At 40.4% G+C, this 21,487-nt stretch overlaps 1 protein-coding gene across 1 annotated transcript in view; it reads left to right on the top strand.

The window, feature by feature from the left end:
- Window positions 1-531: 531 nt before the first annotated feature.
- wdr63 (WD repeat domain 63) overlaps window positions 532-21,487 on the top strand; it is a 47,307-nt gene continuing 26,351 nt past the window's right edge. The window contains exons 1-11 of the mRNA XM_034180799.1: window positions 532-592; window positions 4,504-4,688; window positions 4,911-5,015; window positions 7,416-7,541; window positions 8,707-8,906; window positions 9,205-9,321; window positions 10,240-10,433; window positions 10,758-10,882; window positions 11,410-11,499; window positions 11,838-11,930; window positions 18,551-18,670. Coding sequence (XP_034036690.1) covers window positions 532-592; window positions 4,504-4,688; window positions 4,911-5,015; window positions 7,416-7,541; window positions 8,707-8,906; window positions 9,205-9,321; window positions 10,240-10,433; window positions 10,758-10,882; window positions 11,410-11,499; window positions 11,838-11,930; window positions 18,551-18,670 — 1,416 coding nt within the window. The remainder of the gene's footprint in view (window positions 593-4,503; window positions 4,689-4,910; window positions 5,016-7,415; window positions 7,542-8,706; window positions 8,907-9,204; window positions 9,322-10,239; window positions 10,434-10,757; window positions 10,883-11,409; window positions 11,500-11,837; window positions 11,931-18,550; window positions 18,671-21,487) is intronic.

Raw genomic sequence — 21,487 nt, forward strand, 5'->3', positions numbered from 1 at the left:
GATATATACCAATACTTTGTGGACAGCTAGTGTTACTTGGACCCAAAATGTAATATCTTTATCGTTTATCAGCAGCAATTTGAGTTTTATTCGTTTAATCTCGCTAGGTGGCGGTAATACATCGATAAATTAGTTTGCAAACTGCAATGAATGCAAGAATGTGCTGATTTGTTTTTTAATAATAGTTAACAAAAATTGTAGCATTGAGGCAAACGAGAAAATCAACATACGAGATACTGGCAATTCAGGATGTAATTACTGCTGTTTATGCAGGTAAAATAAAGCGAGAAATGAGAGTGATGCCACTTGTTAGCCACAAGGTGGCGATAAGTGCATTGATAATCTGATTTGTGCAACACTGCCTCTAAACATAAAAAAATCCACACATGCAACTCAAACACGTGTGGATACAGAAGAATGTGTGGTGTTTTGGTTTGAGTCATGTGTCATGTTCTGTTTTCATCCCAAGAAGAAGAAATAAAATCTCGTTCCTGATTATCATTGGTGAAACTTTCCTCAGAGCAATACAGGATGGCCAGTAAAAGACCAAAGAGTGCATTAAGCAGTGCAGACAGTACAAAGAAAAAGAAAGGTAAAGGTGTCTAAAAAGTGTCAGTAATTATTGCATATCTAATGGATGACTGTCAAACTGAATTTATGTCACTTCAAATTCAGGAAAAAAGCTCCAGTCACCTCCACGTCCAGAAGTACCTGGTAAGAGGAGATTATTTTATTCTATTGGTCTTACACATACAAGGAACTTTAGTTTATCTGTCAGTATGGTTTCACTTGCATACATGTAGTGACTCAACTTCTTCCATCAGGGAGCTTATGTTTTGTCATGAACACATTTCATTAATATTTGGTGACGAGGTAGGCCTTTGGTCAAGGATAGAACAGATAGAACCTATTCAATTTTAGTGAGGATCCTTAGATCTGTGATCATTAAGCTTTTATTTTTGACCCTGATTCCTTTAACCTTGATCTTGAATCTGATCTTTGATCTCTGATCTCTGATCTCTGATCGTAACTCCTTTAATCCCAGGAACTAAGAAAATTATCAGGCTCTAAATTCAGCAGTCAGGTCAGGATACACACCTTAATCCTAATTACTGCTTGCAAATTAAAAAAAAATTAGGAAAACATACTTATAGAACAGGAGAAAAACAACACAGCTAGCAACAATTGATAATTGTTCTTTTTTTACTGTTTGTGAATGTTAGAATGTAGTCCTCACATCTGTAGATCCCCACTGGTTCTAATTTAATTGTTTGACAGGGAAACAATCCTTTTTAAAAGACATTCATTCATTTATTCATTCATTCTTTTTTTTTCTTTTCTTTTTTTTGCCACTTATCCAGATTTGTATCATGGTGGCATTAGACCAAACAGCTCATCTCACCCTTCTCTATCCTTAGCCAACTCTTTCCCAATCCACCTGGGGGATATAATCCCTCCAGTGTGTCATTGTCTACTCCAAGGTTTCCTCCCAATTGGACATGATAAATGAATTCCTACTGACACAAATTTTTAACTTCACTGTTGCACATGGTTCTCAAGGACACTTATAAAGTCAGTGATTTGTAATATAAGGCTGGTTCACTAGAATTCTTCACTAATATGAAAACAAGCAGCCAAACTGCTGATACCGCTGAGGAAAATGTCTGGCTACTGCAGCCAGTTTGGCTGTTTGTGATCACGCTATGTTACTGTTGAGCAAGGAGACCATCCCTGCAGATTTCAAATCTTTTGCAATGCAATGTCAAATTACATTCTTCGAAGTACTGCACCTCAAAATTACACCTCACACAGTATGTGTGTCAAGCAAATATTTCCCATGAATGCAAGTATCACTTGCAACATAAATGTGAGGTTGAACTAGAATGACTTTTTGGAAAGCCTAAATGGTGTGAGCAGAAAAGCCTGACACACCCAGGGGGAAGTGGTTACTTCAGTGGTACTTGGGCATTCAACACAGTGTCCCCTCAGCAAAGCTCGCTTGGACACTTTGAAGCGACAAACCTCGAGCAATACGAAAACTATCATTATGGAAAGCCCTGTTTGCTATAGTGTCCACGGGTCTTCGCCTGTCTTTAGATTATGGTGCCGTTCACATTATTGATCTGCCGCTCACACCAGAGAAAACAAAACATGTACATGTCCTGTAAAATATTCACAAAGATTGCATTTCATCCTGTGATATTTCAGGGCAGCACAGCATGCAGGACTCAGCTGTCTACTGTCCCATCTTATGCATTGTGTTAATATCACAGAAGTGAGAGCCAGACTATTCCTACTTTTTCTTATCTTCAGTGTGTCTTTTATTTCTACGAGCATCTATGCTTTCTCTCTACACCAAGGGGAAGGTTCAAGACAGATGATTATAAATACAGGTCATAGCCTCTTTATAGATTCACCATTGCGTGATCAGGGTATTACAGGCATGTGTGCGTGTGTGTGGAAATAAAAATTTAAAAAGCAGCTAGATGGATTTTTTAGCACAATTAGTGTCTCTAGGTCCAGCGAGTAGCCTGTCTCACGCCCTATGACTGCCAGGATAGGCTCCAACCCCCGTGACCCTTCATTGGAATAAGCTGGTACAGAAAATGCATGGATGGATGGTGTCTCTCCATGGTTAACTATGGGAACAGATTGATCAAAGGTCAGGTTCATGCAAAAAATAGCCCAAAAAACACTTTTATCATAACATCTCTGCTACCAATGTGGCTATAGATTTTATCCAAAACTTACATTTATCATTAAAATATTTGAGATTGTTTGATATACAGATGACGGCAAAATTTTCATCCCCTTTAAGAACTGACCTTTTTGTTGAACCACAGCACAAACCACTGTTGTGCAATGATGATGTACTTTAATTTTGTAATTCTCAAAGCTTGTAAAATCAAGTTAAAACTGAGGGTTATTGTCCAATGTACACACAGTATAAATCTTAAGTCAGGGTTTGAGCTGTCACTTGAGAAAGCGTCATGCCAAAAATAAAAGAAATCAGTTTAGATTTGAGAAAAAGAATGGTTGATGCTCACAAAGCAGGAGAAGGAGTTATCAGAGTGTTTCCAAGTGTCAAGAACTGGAGTGAGAAGTATCCACACAATAAAGAACAAGCTTGGCAGATGCAGGAAGTGAAAAATTTTAAAGACTCTGGAAAGAAAATTAGTAAGAAAATGTGTCTAAAGACTTAAGCAAGTCAGGAATTGTAGTCTCAAAAAAGACAATCACTGGAACCCTGGACAAGAATTGACTGCCAGGTTGCAGACGTCTGCAGAAGAGACACCTTCAAAGAAAGAAAACATTAAATATCATAGGGGTCTAATAATTTTGCCCTCATGTGTAAGTTACTTTATGATGTCACAAAGAAGTAGTAATGTGAAGTCATATAGAGAGCACCTCGCTAGAAGAGCGCAAACCTCAGCCAACACTAGTTTGCAATTCCACAAATTTTTTACCTTGGAAACAAATTTTCAAAGTCAAAGTCCTGTTAGAAGTGACATTTCATAAGATAAAATACAGTACAAAATATAGATCCAAAGGGCTTTTCAATGTTAAAATCAAATATCTACTAAATCCGCAATATGGATCAGATGCAGATCAAAGTTAGTCTATTCATTGATAGTGCCAGTTTGCACCTCATTGTCACAAATGAGAGTGATTGAGGCACTTTTGATTGAGATATAATGCAAAATCTATACTAAATGGGCTTTTCGATATTAAATTCAAATGTCCACAAAATCCACAATCCAGATCAGATCCGGATCAAATTTTGCTAGGTGATAGTGAGTGCCAGTCTGTACCTCACTTTCAAATATGAGAGTGATGTGTGGTCCCTCAAATCTCACTGCACGTATTACTGACACTAAGTACTGAAAAATCATAATATTAACATATCTCAGTGCGCAGAGTATGCAGGATATGAATCACTACTCTGATGTATTTCATTTAATTGTCTGTCAGAACATTCAGCATTAAAGTTTGATATCTCATGTTGAACTGAAAGACTGTGTTGAGGAAGAAGAGATTCTGGTCTGCTTGGCCGGTTGTCCCACAGCCAGGACGGTGGTGTAGGGTGATCAGAGAGAGTCTGGGAACTGTGACCATGTCAGCTGGGGTGTTGCGTAGAGGGGAATATGGGATGTCAGGTGTTACAGTATATAGATTGGGGTTTGATTCCAGGTGCATTCTTCAGGCTTCCTGTCTGTGTCTTTGGACAAGACATTTCATCTGCATCATCCCATTCCTCCCAGCTGTAAATGGCTATTAGGCTTGGCTTAGCAAGTAAGTAATACACTCTCATCCGCTCACGCTGCAAGATCCGGGGATAAGCACCACCGCGATCGGCCATAAGGCCAACACAGGAATGCTTAATTTTTCTAGTTCTTTTTCTAGACTTTGTTTTGGTAGTTTCTCTCCGGTTTATCAAGCAGCAGTGCAGTCAAACAAACAAATGAATTAACCAATGAAGCATATTCTCTCTCCTTTGTCCAGATCACCCTGCAGATATCTTCCCCATCGTGTTGACATCGGCCACTCAAGAGCATTTTGGTTGTCGTGCTGATGAGGACGTTACGGGGGAGAACCCTTACAAGCTGCTGAGAAAAGAAGACATCATGGAGGACATTAAGAAAAAAGCAGCACTGTCAGATTTCAGTTCTGTCAAGCAATTTGTAGAGGTGAGATTTTGTTATAAAGACGAAACACTCAGTTGTTCAACACACCAAGAGGGTGCACAGACGTCAAGTTAACAGTAATCAAACTTACTAAATTCCTCTTTCACTACAGCTTTCGGACATATAACAGTGAATATAAAGTTCAGATACAAATCATTTGTATTTGAATATGTATAATTCACAAACTTCACTATAGATCTGATCGCGTTGTCTTGTTGTGGACAGGACTACCCACAGGATGAGCTCCTGCTGGTTTTTGACAGAGACTTCACCTGTGGACAGAGTTTTTATCTGGTGTTGACACTGGACGCCAAGGAAAGAATCTTAAGTGTAAGACAAAATGCAGCTGTGGATAATTTTGATTTTCTGTTTTAGTTTAATGATTCCAAATCTAGTTTGTATTTTTTTATGTATGCTGCTGAAAGAGATACAAAAAATTTGTTCTAAACATATGGCTGTCATACACTGTGGTCTAATGTGTTTGTGATGTAGTGTGAACATATTACTGCTTCTGCTTCACCTCAGGGAGATCTGGTGGCTGCTTATGTACTGGTGTACTGTGAGAGGTTGGCCCAGGTCTGGTGACTCAGCAGAAACTTAAACACCATAGCCCTAGATTCATGTGGGATGTGTGACTACTATGGGGATTTTAAAAATGTATAACCTTTGTTCTGCATTCTTAAAGAATCTTGAAAGCTGAATGTTGACTATTTAGCATAGGCTGTATATATAATGGACAGAGCCTGCGTGACATCACCCATTGGTTTTCTATAGAGACCCTGAACAGCCGAAATGACTCCCTTTCCTGGGCGTTGCCATATTGAGAGCACTGATTAACGATGAACTCATTCATGCATAAAGGGGTGGAGCGTAGGTGGATGAAAGAAGTCTCAACATGCCCCCCTCTCTTAGACTGAAGCTCAAGATAAAAGCTAATCTGGGTTTGGGTGTTTATTAATTCATATTTTTGGGGACTGCGCATTTTACTTTGATGTGGACAGTAAAAGGTATCCGCTGCATATTTTCTCAGTAATTGCATTATGTGGACATACCTACAGCTGCTAAAACTGCTAACAGTGTTAGCATACAGCATTAAATAAGACCAGAGGTTCACGCAGCGTGATTATGGGACATCTTAGATTATTTGTAGATGTTATCCGTAGATGTTTGTAATAAAATACTCAGATAGATTTTAAGGTTTTGCTACTAGTCTATAAAATTGTTCACAGACTGGCACCTCCCTACCTAGCTGACCTAATTAAACCTTGCTTACCGGCCCGGGCTTTGCGTTCTCAGAGTGCAGGACTACTTTGTGTCCCTAGAGTGAATAAGAAGTCTGCGAGTCATAGAGCTTTCTCTTATCGTGCCCCTGTTCTGTGGAATGATCTCTCTGCGTCAATAAAACAGTCAGATTCTGTGAAGACTTTCAAGTCCAGACTTAAGATGCACTTATTTTCCCTTTCGTATGGCTAGCATACTGGCATAGTATAGTTTTACTCTTTTAATTAATTTTATTAGGAAACGGAGCGTGCCGTGGCCTCAACTTTACCTAAATTCTGGGTCTTTTAGTGAAGCTTAGGGCTAGTGGCCAGCGATCACCTTAGTATTTCTCTGTTTTTCTTGTTGTTTAATGCTGGCAAATTATACTGTAGTTCTTGTCTTTCTGATGCCTGATTCTGTTTTTTTTTTTTCTCTCTCTCTCTCTGTTTAAGGTGCGGCTCCATCCAGAGATGGGTGTAGTATTTGTGCTGGAGGCCCTCCTGTCCTGTGCACCAACCGCATTTCTTGTATATTCATTTTGTGAATTGTTCTGTAATTTATGTTTGTAGCAAGCAGAGGGTCACCCCTTTGAGTCTGGTCTGCTTGAGGTTTCTTCCTCAGAGGGAGTTTTTCCTTACCACTGCTGCTCTGGGGGTTAGTAAGGTTCGACCTTACTTGTGTGAAGCGCCTTGAGGCAACTCTGTTGTGATTTGGCGCTATATAAATGAAAATAAATTGAAATTGAAATGGAGGAGGAAATATTTAGAGACCAAAACCGTTTTCTGTACCAGGCTATAAACATGTAAGGAACTGCACTTCCTGGTTGGGGTCAAAATGCGAGCTTGGGTGTGCCGCTTCCAATTTAGTCATTGTTTTTGATGTACGATTTTGATGTTAAACACTGAAAATTTGAGAACAGTGGCTTCTGTCAGCTAAGCTGAGCACCGCAGTAACTAATTGAGCATGCAGCAGCGCTCATCAGTCAACATTTGGTAATGCAAGGCCTTCACCATAATTTATCACACCTTTGATGAGCGACTCAAGGGTGGGGGTGGGGGTGTGTGCAACCCCCCAGATCCACCACTGAAAAAACTCTCACTTGAGTTCTCTTTCTTGATGACAGTGTGGTGTGCACCTGCTGCACTCAGGCTCCTAAAGGGTTAGGGTTAGGCCAAAACACACCCATGACTAATAAACAGGTTACATCCAGCTCCTTTGTGGCCAACCCCTCAACTGTGTGATTATCCACACAGTGTAAATGTAAAAAGTTGGACATGTGCCAAATGGTACAGCGCTATGCATCATGGATTATCAAAATGCTCTCAGGCCCTTCACCTTTATTTGAAATGGTTTATTGATCTCTTGTCACTGTAACACAGCATCAGTCAGTTTTGCTTCCAGGATTAAAAAATTCAATAATTCACTCAAGTGTGTATTTTCTATTTTTAATTGTGTTAATTTGATCTATAGGCCCAAAAGCACAAGGCATCTGAAACGTCTTCAGTTACTTCAGAAGCACCAGAGTCGAAACACTGGGTGTCACATGGCAGTGATGTGGAGATAGAAAAGGAGTCAGTCAAAGAGTCTCGGGAAAAGGTGTTGCAGTATATAAAATACATCTGTGTGAAACACGTATTACAGTACATACATCTGAAGTGTATCTGGTCCTCACTTTCCATCATCTCATCCTCACTGTCCTTCATCTAGTCTTCACTGTTCTTCAACTGTTCCTCACTGTCGTTCATCTGATCCTCACTGTCCTTCATATTTTCCTCACTGTCTTTCATCTGGTCTTCAGTTTCTGTCATCCAGTCCTTATTCTCCTCGATCTGGTCCTCACTGTCCTTCATCTGGTCCTCACTCTTCTTGATCTGGTCCTCACTTTCCTTCATCTAGTTCTCACTGTCTTTCATCTGGTCCTCACTGTCCTTCATCTGGTTCTCAGTTTCTTTCATCCCACCCTCACTTTCCTTGATCTGGTCCTCACTGTCCTTCATCTGGTCCTCGCTGTTTTTCATTTGGTCCTCACTCCATCTGGTTCTCACTCTTCTTGCTCTGGTCCTCCTGTTCTTCATCTGGTCCTTACTTTCATTCATCTGGTTTTCAGTGTCTTTCATCTGGTCCTCATTGTCCTTCATTTGGTCCTCACTATCTATCATCTGATCCTCACCTTTCATCTGGTCAGCACTGTCTTTCATCTGGTCCTTACTATCCTTCATCTGATCCTTCCTGCTCTTCATCTGATCCTCTCTGCCCTTCATCTGCGCTTCGTTGTCCTTCATCTGGTCCTCACTGTCCTTCATCTGATCCTCGCTGTCCTTCATCTGGTCCTCACTCTCCATCATCTGATCCTCGCTGTCCTTCATCTAATCCTCACTGTCCTTCATCTGTTCCTCACTGTCCATCATCTGATCCTCGTTGTCCTTCATCTGATCCTCACTGTCCATCATCTGATCCTCGCTGTCCTTCATCTGATCCTCACTGTCCATCGTCTGATCCTCATTGTCCTTCATCTGATCCTCACTGTCCATCATCTGATCCTCGTTGTCCTTCATCTGATCCTCACTGTCCATCATCTGATCCTCACTGTCCTTCATCTGTTCCCCACTGTCCATCATCTGATCCTCACTGTCCTTCATCTGTTCCCCACTGTCCATCATCTGATCCTCGTTGTCCTTCATCTGATCCTCACTGTCCTTCATCTGATCCTCACTGTCCATCATCTGATCCTCAATATCCTGCATTTTCACTGTTTCATCAGGTGAGATTCAGGTTCTCCAGAGTGCGGAGGGAGTTTGGGAGACCAGTGTGTTTTTCTGATAGTAATGCTGCAGATAATAAAGATCGACACATTAACATTCCTTCATATGAAGACAGCAGATTCAACATCAAGAAGATGCAGAGAGAATGCAGTTTGCAGGGGGTTCCAAACTTCCAGAGCTCCAGTACACAGACAGAACGGTACACTGGCAAACACACATTAAATGTTTGAGGGAAAAAAAAAAGACACGATGGACATCAAGCAGGCTTTAGTAATAACATCATACCAAATATGGAGATAGTTTTTTTGAGATCTAGCTCTGGACAGACAACTATTGTGATACCAATAAATAGCAGCAGTCAGCAGATATGCTTTCTCGTTTACTGTGACCTTAAATTGCGCCAAATGTGTAACTGTCGTTGTCCACATTTATTTCGTTTATTCACTGTTTTTGTAGTTGTTCCACATCATATTAAATACCTTCTGCACCCTCTACAGGAAGTCTTACAACAACATGTGCACACAGTATGAGGCAAGAGAGTTAAACGATGAAGAAAGAGAAAAGATTCTTCAATATGACAGTCTGAAGAATTTCTGTAAATCAGTGACCCCAAGGTAAATGGAAGATTTGAGCGAACAATGGATCATAAATATATTTAAAACATCCACCAAGGAGGTTATTTCATGTGGGTTTTTTCTGTTACCAGACTGTTTTCACACGTCTGTTTGTTTGTAGTTAGGAATACTCATAAACTTATGACTTAGTTCCATGACGCTTGGTGGAGTATGAGTATGGACCACGTAAGAGCTTATTAAATTTTGGTGAAGGTTCAAAAGTGGATCTAGATGAATGTTTTCACCTTTCAACATTGCATGATAGGCCATCATTACACTTACACACACACACACACAGTATACAATATACATATCATCAACAATGTTGTAATATTAATACGGGGGCCAATACACTTCCAAATTAAGATAGAACTAGCATATGCAGAAAACCTTTACAAATCCAAACACACCTGCATCAATTCAACAACAGGCTGCTGCATCAAACCATTTTGTAAATTTGAAAAAAAAACACATTTGCAAACATAGAGAATACAAATATGACTGACAGCACATATAACAATTTAATTTAATAACGTGTCTGATCCAAATTTAGACAACACACCCAAAAATAGAAAGCTCCACAACACAATGGAAGTACTAACAATGCAAAAAGAAGTTTATTTCCTCACAACTTTAAGTGACTTCTGCTGGTCAGTGCATTATAAATAAAGTAATAAAACATAGAAATATACATAGGCATACATAGCTTATTTTACAGTTAAGTGTGGGCCGCTATATGAGCTCTAATGAGCGCCCCTCAAGTACCTGACTGTAATGTTCCTTTTCGATTTCAGCCTATATTGCTGATCTAATGAGTAACAGCTAACTGGAGAGAATGTGATGAGAAGTCCTTTAAAAAAATAAATAAATAAAATTTGGCCTTTTAATGTTTTACTGAAGGTATTGATTGTTTTGCAGGTTTTTGTACCACCTTCAGCAGAATGAGATTATGGACGTGTTTGTGGATGACTGGAAGGCTCTGCAGCCTGAAGATGATGCTGATTGGTCTGGGAAGGTTTCTGAAGGCTTAAAGTTGTACTGGACATTTACAGACCCAAAGTACTCCAAGAACAAGATAATCAGCTGCATTAACTGGCACCCCACCATCTATGGTAAAGTGCAGCACCTGCACAGAAAAATAATCTCACTCTGAAAGTATTTGTGAAAAGACTTCATAAAACACTTTCCACAATTTATTTAAGAAATTTGGGGGTTGGGATATGAGATACCATTTAATTTGGAAAAATAGGCAACAAAAAATTAAATTACACTTATCTGCTATTACAAAGTCACAGGCGTATCAAAAACTCCAATCTTTTATCCACCTGAATATACCGTTTGTGAAATCACATGGTGGGACATTTGTCAGCATGTTTAACAGCTGCTTTAGTGCATCGGTGCAGATGAGCTGTTATACATTTTCTCTTCTGCTGCAGGTGTGATTGCTGTAGCTTTGACAGACAAATCACATGTAGAGGATCATTTAAACGAGTCCATGTCGCGTGATGTCGCACCTTTTTTCATTGTCTTCTACAGTTTCTTGGACCCATCTAATTGCCAGGTGAGGACATGAAGAATGTATGAGCTTGAAAAGGACATTTCGCTCAGGTTCTGCTTCTGTACAGCTTAATTTTTGTTTGTCATCTGCATTAGCAAAATTTGAGAACAGTTATTGATTTGATGTACTGTCAGCACTCAATCAATAAAACCGATCTGCTGAATTAGGAATGTTAGTTGTGCATGATGTATACATTTGCTGGTGCATGCATAGAACTTTATTTGGGTTTTTCTGATGACTGGTAGTGATGAAAACAAGCACGGGATACTCTGCAGATGAAATCAGAGATGACAAATTGATTTTTTTTTTTTTTCTGTTTTTCCAAATGGCAGCTCTGGCTACTTCTCATTTTCCATCAAAAGTGTGAAATGGAATCTAGTTGTTCACTTGGTTTTGTGGATTACAACATGAACATTGTTTGAAGAGGCTAAAACAAATAAATATTGGAGTTGGAAAGTACCTATTGTGTGGAAGTTTCCACTTTGAAATGTAATATTTTCTGCCCTGTGGGTCTTCTGTGTTGTTTGCAGTTGCTGCTGAAGGGCCCAGATGACATTTTTGCATTTGAATTTTGCCCCTCAGATCCAAATATTATTGTTGGCGGCTGTAAAAATGGCCAGGTGAATTTTGACTTTTTTTTTTAACTACCTTTATTGTAAATCTTTCTTTTCCAACTGGAAGATTTTCAAACCAAATTCAATATAAATCTCAGCGATACAGTAGGAGTTAGGATGTGTCATTATTTTGCACCTGCAAAAATATATAATTTCATGTTACTGATAAAACAGCAAACTTCATTTTAGGTGATCTGCAATTTCTAAGAAAATCAGCTTGCATTTAATGTGGATTTTTTTTATTATTATTTTTATGACAGTCATTTCATTATTGTGTAATCATTGGCAGCTGTCTTTGTTGTCTTGTACCTGTTGCTTCAGAGTAACTGATTTTTGTGTCTCAGGTTGTGTTATGGGACATTTCAACTCACGTCACACATTTAGAGGGAACACAGCCCAAGAGTCAAAAGACCACATCTGTCAACACTGACACAGTTGTAAGTACTTGTACCATGTCCCCTGACATTCAGAGTATTTGTACATACTATATGTGGTATCAGTTAGCATCATTCTTTGGATTGTGAAGATGTGGATTTGATTTACACAAATATGGGTGCTCAGTGTTTCAAAGAGTTTTCTTTCTTTGTCTCATAATGTTGTAAAAATATTGTGAACCGTACGGTACGATGCACAGATACTGATGTGTTGATTTCATTGTTCTCTCCTTGTCCTCACCCTTTCATTAGATGGATATGCAGCAACCTAAAGGTCCTTTTCAAGCAGGCTTGAGTAAAAACATACTAACACCAGAAATGAAGCTTTAAGAAATTTAAATCATCACACAATCCACTGGCAACAAAAGGAGCCTGATATGCACGATCCAAAATTTGGTAATTTTGCCTGTGTCTACCACTACAATGGAGTTGAAAAGAAACAGTCGAGAAGTGCTTGCACTGTCGAACAGGTTTAATAAATAAATACCACTTTAACTATTTAGGAATTACAGCCATTTGTATCTATACTTCCTCCATTTTCAGAGCCCATAAGTAATTAAACAAACTAAATACAGCTAGGTGCTTAAGTAACGGGACAGTGACACTGTTTTTCTATTTTTGTCTCCTTTCAATTTACAATTAAAAATAGTGTCACTGTCTTGCTACTTGTGTTCTTAAGGATGCATTGAATTCAACCCAGCCTGTTGGACCTGTTGACACTACGGGTCCCTCGAGGCTCCCGCTCACATTGTCCTCTCAGCTGCTGCATTTAAACAGACACATGCGTGGACGTCCGGCCCTCATTTGCTTTGTGTGTTTTATTATCGCTACAGTGGAACAGCTGTCTCCATCCCTGGATTCACCAACCTCCCTCTTTCCTTGTTGTTTGCTCTTCATTTCCCAGTCAACAGCATCGGATCACGTACGCCAGCTGGTCCCTAAATCTTCCGTATACTGCTGTAGTTTGTCCACAAACAAGATAATGCACAGGCGATTCAGATCACCGGCCTCCTTTGTGTTTGCACTGTAAAGAAAGACAGTTGTATCTACTGAAAATCTTTTTTCCATTTCTAAGTGATGTGAAGGGGACACTACACTAGCACCTGTTCCTATAGTATCAGATAAGTGCAGAATTAAAAACCTGTGATCCAAACATTAATAAAACAAACAGCTTTGGTTAAAGTACAAAAAGGACAGCTGGTTTGGCATCATTTGGATTAGACTTTTGTTCATATTTCCATTTCTTTACCTCACAGAAACGGGTGTGTGGCTGTCTTCTACTTAAACAAAACTGTTAATCAGTCAAACAAAAGGTGTGATTTTTGAGCGGTTAACGTGTAAATCACAAATAAACATGGACACATAGTAAGAAAAGCATTTGTCTTCTTTCTGTAGCTCCCCTAGGTGTGTAGAGCTGCCCACTATGTGGCCCACCTTTCCTTTGTTTTGTCCAGCCTTGGCAATTTCCAAACATTCTGGAATTAATAAATTACTGTTCACGTTATTACCCGAGGCCAAAATATGGTCATCGGGTATTGCGAAGACTTTGCCTCCGTTCGTCCGTCCATTCCTCTGTCTGTCCATCTTACTGTGATCAGCATGACTCCATTCCTATTACTGCCTGGGTCTTCAAATTCACATGGAGCATTCTTGGGACACAGACCTTGGACAAGTTCAAAGATGGCTAAGCTTGACCTACTTTAAGTGGTCAAAAGGTCAACTTCTTTCTACACACACTTTCATTAATTACATGCTCATACGGCCAAGGGTACTTTACCATTATGTATTAAATTTTTGTTATGCTGAAACTACAACCCCAATTCCAATGAAGTCGGGACATTGTGTAAAATGTAAATAAAAACAGAATACAATGATTTGAAAATCCTCTTCAACCTATATTCAATTGAATATACCACAAAGACAAGATATTTATTGTTCAGACTGATAGACTTTGTTGTTTTTGTGCAAATATTTGCTCATTTTGGAATGGATGCCTGCAACACATTTCAAAAAAGTTGGGACGGGGCAACAAAAGACTGGGAAAGTTGATGAATGCTCAAAGAACACCTAATTGGAAACAGGTGGGTGTCATGATTGGGTATAAAAGGAACATCCCCAAAAGGCTCAGCCATTCAGAAGCAAAGATGGGGTGAGGATCACCACTTTGTGAACAACTGCATGAAAAAATAGTCCAACAGTCTATGCCAGGTTCACACCGGGCACGACGGCAGCGACAGGTTGCCATGTAATCCCTATGGAACGACGCGTTTTGGCACCAAGTCACGCAGCGCGACACGATGGACGCGAATGAAGCGACGTGAGTGAAGCAATTTTGAGCGATTGGCGTTTGTGGCGCGATATTGTGTCGCATCACGTCGCGTTGCCCTCCTCCCCAAGTTGAAAAATCGGAACTTTTTCGTCTCATCGTGCTGCGATGACCATTCAGGGACTGAATATATAGTGACGTGGAGATGTCTGGAGTTTGACTGAAGATGTGAACATGTCCTGTATCTGGTAGCAGCCTGTGAGCAGGACTTATGTCTCTTTTGTCATTTATTTCACAATTATGACAGAGTTTTTAGAGCGAGCAGCAGCACCACAGCAGTGGGAGCGGAGTTTATTTTTATTTTTATTTTACATGTGCATGCGAGCGAATCGTCCATGGAGATTATTTTACTTATTAACTACACAGATGTATAATAAAACAAATGGTGACTGGTTTCTAAACACAATTCTGACAGTTTTTGGAGCGGAGTTTCTTTCTCTTTTTATTTTACGTGCACGCGCGAGCGAATTGTCTGTGGAGAATATTTTATTAATTAACTACACAGATGTATAATAAAGCAAATGGTGACTGGTTTCTAAACACAATTATGACAGAGTTTTACATGTGCGCACGTGAACGGTCACGCCCGGTGAATGCCGCATTCACACCGGGCACGATGTGAGCGACAGCAGCGACATGTTGCCATGTAATCCCTATGTAAGGATGCGTTTTGGCGCCAAGTCACACAGCGCGACACGATGGACGCGAATGAAGTGACGTGAGTGAAGCGATTTTGAGCGATTGGCGCGTTTGTGGCACGATATTGCGTCGCATCACGTCGCATTGCCATCCTTCCCAAGTTGAAAAATCTGAACTTTTTACGTCTCGTCGCGCCGCGATGACCAATCAGGGACTGAATATGTAGTGACATGGAGATGTCTGGAGTTTGACTGAAGATGTGAACATGTCCTGTATCTGGTAGCAGCCTGTGAGCAGGACTTATGTCTCTTTTGTCCTTTATTTCACAATTATGACAGAATTTTTGGAGCAAGCAGCAGCACCACAGCAGGGGAGCAGAGTTTCTTTCTCTTTTTATTTTACATGCAAGCAGGAGCGAATCGTCCGTGGAGATTATTTTACTTATTAACTACACAGATGTATAATAAAACAAATGGTGACTGGTTTCTAAACACAATTATGACAGAGTTTTTTGGGGGGAAGAGCGAGGTGCAGCCCAGCAGCAAGCAGCGGAGTTTCTTTTTTTTTAAATTGTTTACATGTGTGCGCGTGAACGGGACAGGAGGTCCTCAAACTGGGTCCCGCAGAGGTGGAAGGACCACTGAAAGCAGCCGTCATCCAGACGCAGCTCCTGCAGCAAATGATGATACTCCCTGTATTTGAGCTTTCCACAACAACTCGCTCCGTGTGATCAAGGTCCGTCATGTTAACTTGACTGACAACCGGAGCCGGCGAGCGGAATGGAAGCTCCTCCTATTTGATGACGCACCGGGGCGAATTTTCGCAGCAAAAGCAGAGCGACACACCGGGCGAAGGAGGTGCATACGTTGCCACGCGACCCCCCGCGAATTTGTATTGTCTGGTTGCGCCCGGTGAATGCCGCATTCACACCGGGCATGATGCGAGCGACAGCAGCGACATGTTGCCATGTAATCCCTATGTAAGGACACATTTTGGCGCCAAGTCACACAACGCGACACGATGGACGCGACTGAAGTGACGCGAGTGAAGCAATTTTGAGCGATTGGCGCGTTTGTGGCGCGATATTGCGTCACATCACACTGCATTGCCCTCCTCCCCAAGTTGAAAAATCTGAACTTTTTCGTCTCGTAGCGCCGCGATGACCAATCAGGGACTGAATATGTAGTGATGTGGAGATGTCTGGAGTTTGACTGAAGATGTGAACATGTCCTGTCTCTGGTAGCAGCCTGTGAGCAGGACTTATGTCTCTTTTGTCCTTTATTTCACAATTATGACAGAATTTTTGGAGCGAGCAGCAGCACCACAGCAGCAGAGCAGAGTTTCTTTCTCTTTTTATTTTACATGCGCGCGGGAGCGAATCGTCCGTGGAGATTATTTTACTTATTAACTACACAGATGTATAATAAAACAAATGGTGACTGGTTTCTAAACACAATTATGACAGAGTTTTTGGAGCGAGTAGCAGCCCTGCAGCAGGGGGAGCGGAGTTTTTTCCTTTTCTTTTTTTTACGTGTGCACGAGCGAATCGTCTGTGGAGAATATTTTATTAATTAACTACACAGATATATAATAAAACAAATGATGACTGGTTTCTAAACACAATTATGATAGAGTTTTTTGGGGGAATAGCGAGCTGCAGCAAGCAGCGGAGTTTCTTTTTTTTTATTGTTTATATGTCCGCGTGTGAACGGGACAAGAGGTCTTCAAACTGGGTCCCGCAGAGGTGGAAGGACCGCTGAAAGCGGCCGTCATCCAGATGCAGCTCCTGCAGCAAATAATGATACTCCCTGTATTGAGAGCTTTCCACAACAGCTCGCTCCGTGTGATCAAGGTCCGTCATGTTAACTTGACTGACAACCGGAGCCGGCGAGCAGAATGGAAGCTCCTCCTATTTGATGACGCACCGGGGCGAATTTTCGCAGCAGAAACCGGGCGAAGGAGGCACGTCCGTCGCCACGCGTCCCCCGCAAATTTGTAGCGTCTGATCGCGCCCGGTGTGAACGCTGCATAAGAACAATGTTTCTCAACGTTCAGTTGTGCAAGGAATTTAGGGATTCCATCATCTACAGTCCATAATATAATGAGAAGATTCAGAAAATCTAGAGAACTTTCTACACGTAAGCGGCAAGGCCGAAAACCAACATTGAATGCCCGTGACCTTCGATCCCTCAAGCGGCACTGCATTAAAAACCAACATCATTGTGTAAAGGATCTTACCGCGTAGGCTCAGTAACACTTCAGAAAACCATTGTCAGTTAACACAGTTTGTCGCTACATCTACAAGTGCAAGTTAAAACTCTACCATGCAAAGCAAAAGCCATATATCAACAACATCCAGAAACGCTGCCGCCTTCTCTGGGCCCAAGCTCATTTGAAATGGACAGACGCAAAGTGGAAAAGTGTGCTGTGGTCTGATGAGTCCACATTTCAAATTGTTTTTGGAAATCATGGACATTGTGTCCTCCGGACAAGAGAGGAAAAAGACCATCCAGATTGTTACCGGCACAAAGTTCAAAAGCCAGCATCTGTGATGGTATGGGGGTGTGTTAGTGCCCATGGTAACTTACACATCTGTGATGGCACCATCAATGCTGAAAGGTACATCCAGGTTTTGGAGCAACACATGCTGCCATCCAAGCAACGTCTTTTTCAGGGACGTCCCTGCTTATTTCAGCAAGACAATGCCAAGCCACATTCTGCACATGTTACAACAATGTGGCTTCGTAGTAAAAGAGTGTGCGTACTAGACTGGCCTGCCTGCAGTCCAGACCTGTCGCCCATTGAAAATGTGAGGCGCATTATGAAGCGCAAAATACAACAACGGAGACCCCAGACTGTTGAACAACTGAAGTCGTACATCAAGCAAGAATGGGAAAGAACTCCACCTACAAAGGTTCAACAATTAGTGTCCTCAGTTCCCAAACGCTTATTGAGTGTTGTTAGAAGGAAAGGTGATGTAACACAGTGGTAAACATACTGTCCCAGCTTTTTTGAAACGTGTTGCAGGCATCCATTTCAAAATGAGCAAATATTTGCACAAAAACAATAAAGTTTATCAGTTTGAACATTAAATATCTTGTCTTTGTGTTGTATTCAATTGAATATAGGTTGAAGAGGATTTGCAAATCATTGTATTCTGTTTTTATTTACATTTTACACAATGTCCCAACTTCATTGGAATTGGGGTTGTACATCATAGATTTTTGAATGTTAATTTTCGATCAGATATAATGCATTGAATTGAAATTGCATGTACTTCACACAAGATAAATAATTTTGGAAACTATTGTAATTTATAGCCAAAGGCAAGAAGCACAACAGAACCTTTTTTTTCTCCTTTTTTAATGTTCTGGGGTATCCCAATTTGCTCAGTCACACCACATTCCTTTTTTATGTTCTATGTAACACATTAGCTTACTGCTGTCCAAAAAACATGACAGGCTCAAAAATGGAAAGTTGGTTAGTTTGTCATCATCTTGTCCTGCCCCAGTTGACATAATCATTTGAGACTCATTGTGCTTGTGACACAGAATGTACATACTATGAAGTACCAAACTATGATCCATGTTATTATCATGTGAAGTTTTTCCATTTGAATTATCAGAGTTGATTTTTGATTCATGTGACGTCCCATCAGAGCCTCTGTGACGACAGAGAGGACCAAATCCCTGCTGTGCGTTACTGTGCAGTGTCAGCTTTGGCCAGCAGCCACAAAGCACCGATCACTGATGTCCAATGGATACCGCACACATTTGAGGTAATCAGCTCTGAGGCCTGCATGTCTCACATTATGTAGACACAACATCGATACTGAGTTATTCCTTGAAGGTCTGTGCTGTGGACACACTCAACAGTTTTTCCATTAGCAGTACATAATAGGTACTGAAACATGCCACAGTGTTTACATTTACGTCCAATCTGAACTGAACAAAGTGGGCTTTGTGTGTGAGTTTGTAATGTCAGTGAAACATTCTTTCATGATCTGAAGCCTCCATATCTAATGCAAACATTGGTGCAAAGTTCCCAGCATACCAGAGGAAAGTAAATGTTTTAAAACCCTCACACTAATTTTGTATGACTAATTCAAAGACCAGGCCACTCACTGCTCAAGTTATTTCTTTATCTAAGTTTGATCTGGATCTTATCCGGATTGTGGATTTTGTGGACATTTGAATTTAATATTGAAAAGCCCATTTGGCGTTCCTTTTTGCGTTATATGTCAATCAAAAGTGCCTCAATCACTCATTTTTCTGTTATGGATTTACCTACACCACCCAAATTTTATGGAGGTTCCAATTTTATGCCTGTTTATCTTCCAGTTATCAGTCAGAAACCAAGTGCCAAAAAGCAATGACAAATTGTGCACAGCAGAAATAACCAACGTTGTGTGAAAATTATCTGAAAAAGAATTCAGAAACCAAAAAATTTGGGAAAAAAATGACAACACCACAGAAACCTTCCATTCCAGTGTCTGAATTAAATATGTAGTCCTGACATTTGATCACATCTAATTTAGCTTATAAAAAGCCACTTCTAACAGGATTTTGACCTTGAACATTTTTTCCAAGGTAAAAATTTGTGCAATGGGAAACTAGTGTTGACAGAGATTTGTGTTGAAAGAGCGCGTGGCTCTAGTATAATAATATTTCACCTGTTCTCTTTTGTAATGCTTTAAAAATCAGCAAAAAGGTTATACATTGACGCTTAGTACCATAGTTAGTAGTAGCATATCTTAAAAACTAGAGCCAGTCAACAGTTTCATTCTCAGTGTCTCAAATTTAGTAAAGTTTGATTCTATTTATTTCTGAATCATTTTGGCTGTAGACCAAATGCTTGGTCTACAGCCAAGCATTTGGCTGTAAAATAAAAATTCTATATATAATTTTTATTAAAATTAAAGCATTTTATCTATCTATCTATCTATCTATCTATCTATCTATCTATCTATCTATCTATCTATCTATCTATCTATCTATATATATATATATATATATATATATATATATATATATATATATATGAGGTCTGTGAGAAAAGTATCCGACCTTTATTATTTTCAAAAACCATTGGATTTGAATCACGTGTGATTGCATCAGCCAAGCTTGAACCTTCGTGCGCATGCGTAAGTTTTTTCACGCCTGTCGGTTGCGTCATTCGCCTGTGAGCAGGCTTTGTGTGAGCACTGGTCCACCCCTCTCATCGTTTTTTTTATTGTGAATAAATGTCTGAACGATTTGGAGCTTTGCTGCATCAATTTTTTTCCAGAAACTGTGAGAGACCTCCAGGTGGACACCGGTCGGAAAATTAATATGGCTTTCAGGGACGATTTTGTGGGGATTACACAGATTAAGGAGTGTTACTGCCGCTTTAAAGACCGCCCACAGCGTCTTAGAGCGCGCCGCGGTCCGAGCACCGATCGACAAGCTCACACCCCGCTGAAACAACCAGATCATTTCCAACGTGAAGGCTTTGTTGATCCGGGACGTCGTCTGACTTTCACAAAAAAGCAGAAGGCATGGACATCAGCAATTTTTCGGCACATTCAAATCAGATCAAATCAAATCAATTTTATTTATATAGCGCCAAATCACAACAAACAGTTGCCCCAAAGCACTTCATTCCACTGTTACAGGAGTTTTTTTCATGGAAAGAAAAGCAGAGGGACGCGCCACGGAGCCGTTCATTACGCGGCACAAAACCACCTCCGTGTTGGTCTCACAGGGCGGCTTTCAGACGGCTGTCGGTTGCTTTTCAGTCGTGTGATTATCCGAGAAATTGAGCATGAGCTGGACATGCCCCAACATGTCCTGTGAGGCTTCATCACGGCGTTGCTTTGCGCCATGCAGCTCCACCGCGATGCGCGGAACTCCGCTCCTCTTTCCATGACAAAAACTCCTGTAACGGTGGAATGTGCCGTTCATTTCTAAACTGGACGCTGTCTTGATCCGGTATGTCGTCTGACTAGCACAGGAATTGTGAAAAGACGTGGACATCAGCACTTTTTTGGCACATTGAGACAGACGTGCGGAGGAGTTCCGCGCGTCCCTGAAAGCCATATTAATTTTCCGAACGGTGTCCACCTGGAGGTCTCTCACAGTTTCTGGAAAAAAAATTTATGCAGCAAAGCTCCAAATGGTTCAGACATTTATTCGCAATAAAAAAACAATGAGAGGGGTGGACCACTGCTCACTCAAAGACTGCTCACAGGCGAATGACGCAACCGACAGGCGTGAAAAAACTCACGCACGCAAGGTTCAAGCTTGGCTGATGCAATCACACGTGATTCAAATCCATATGGTTTTTGAAAAAATAAAAAGGTCGGATACTTTTCTCACAGACCTCGTATATGTATATATATATATATGTGTGTATATGTATATATATATATGTGTGTATATGTATATATATATATATATATATATATATATATATATATATATATATATATATATATATATATATATACATATTTTTTTTTTTTTTTTTTTTTTTTTTGTGTTTCATTGATGATGTCATCTGTGTCTCTATGTCCAGTTGTGCAAGGAAAGGTCACAGCCATTATCTGGATCAGTTC

Source organism: Thalassophryne amazonica, chromosome 10, assembly GCF_902500255.1.
Source record: "Thalassophryne amazonica chromosome 10, fThaAma1.1, whole genome shotgun sequence".
In the NCBI taxonomy this organism is placed as follows: domain Eukaryota; kingdom Metazoa; phylum Chordata; class Actinopteri; order Batrachoidiformes; family Batrachoididae; genus Thalassophryne; species Thalassophryne amazonica.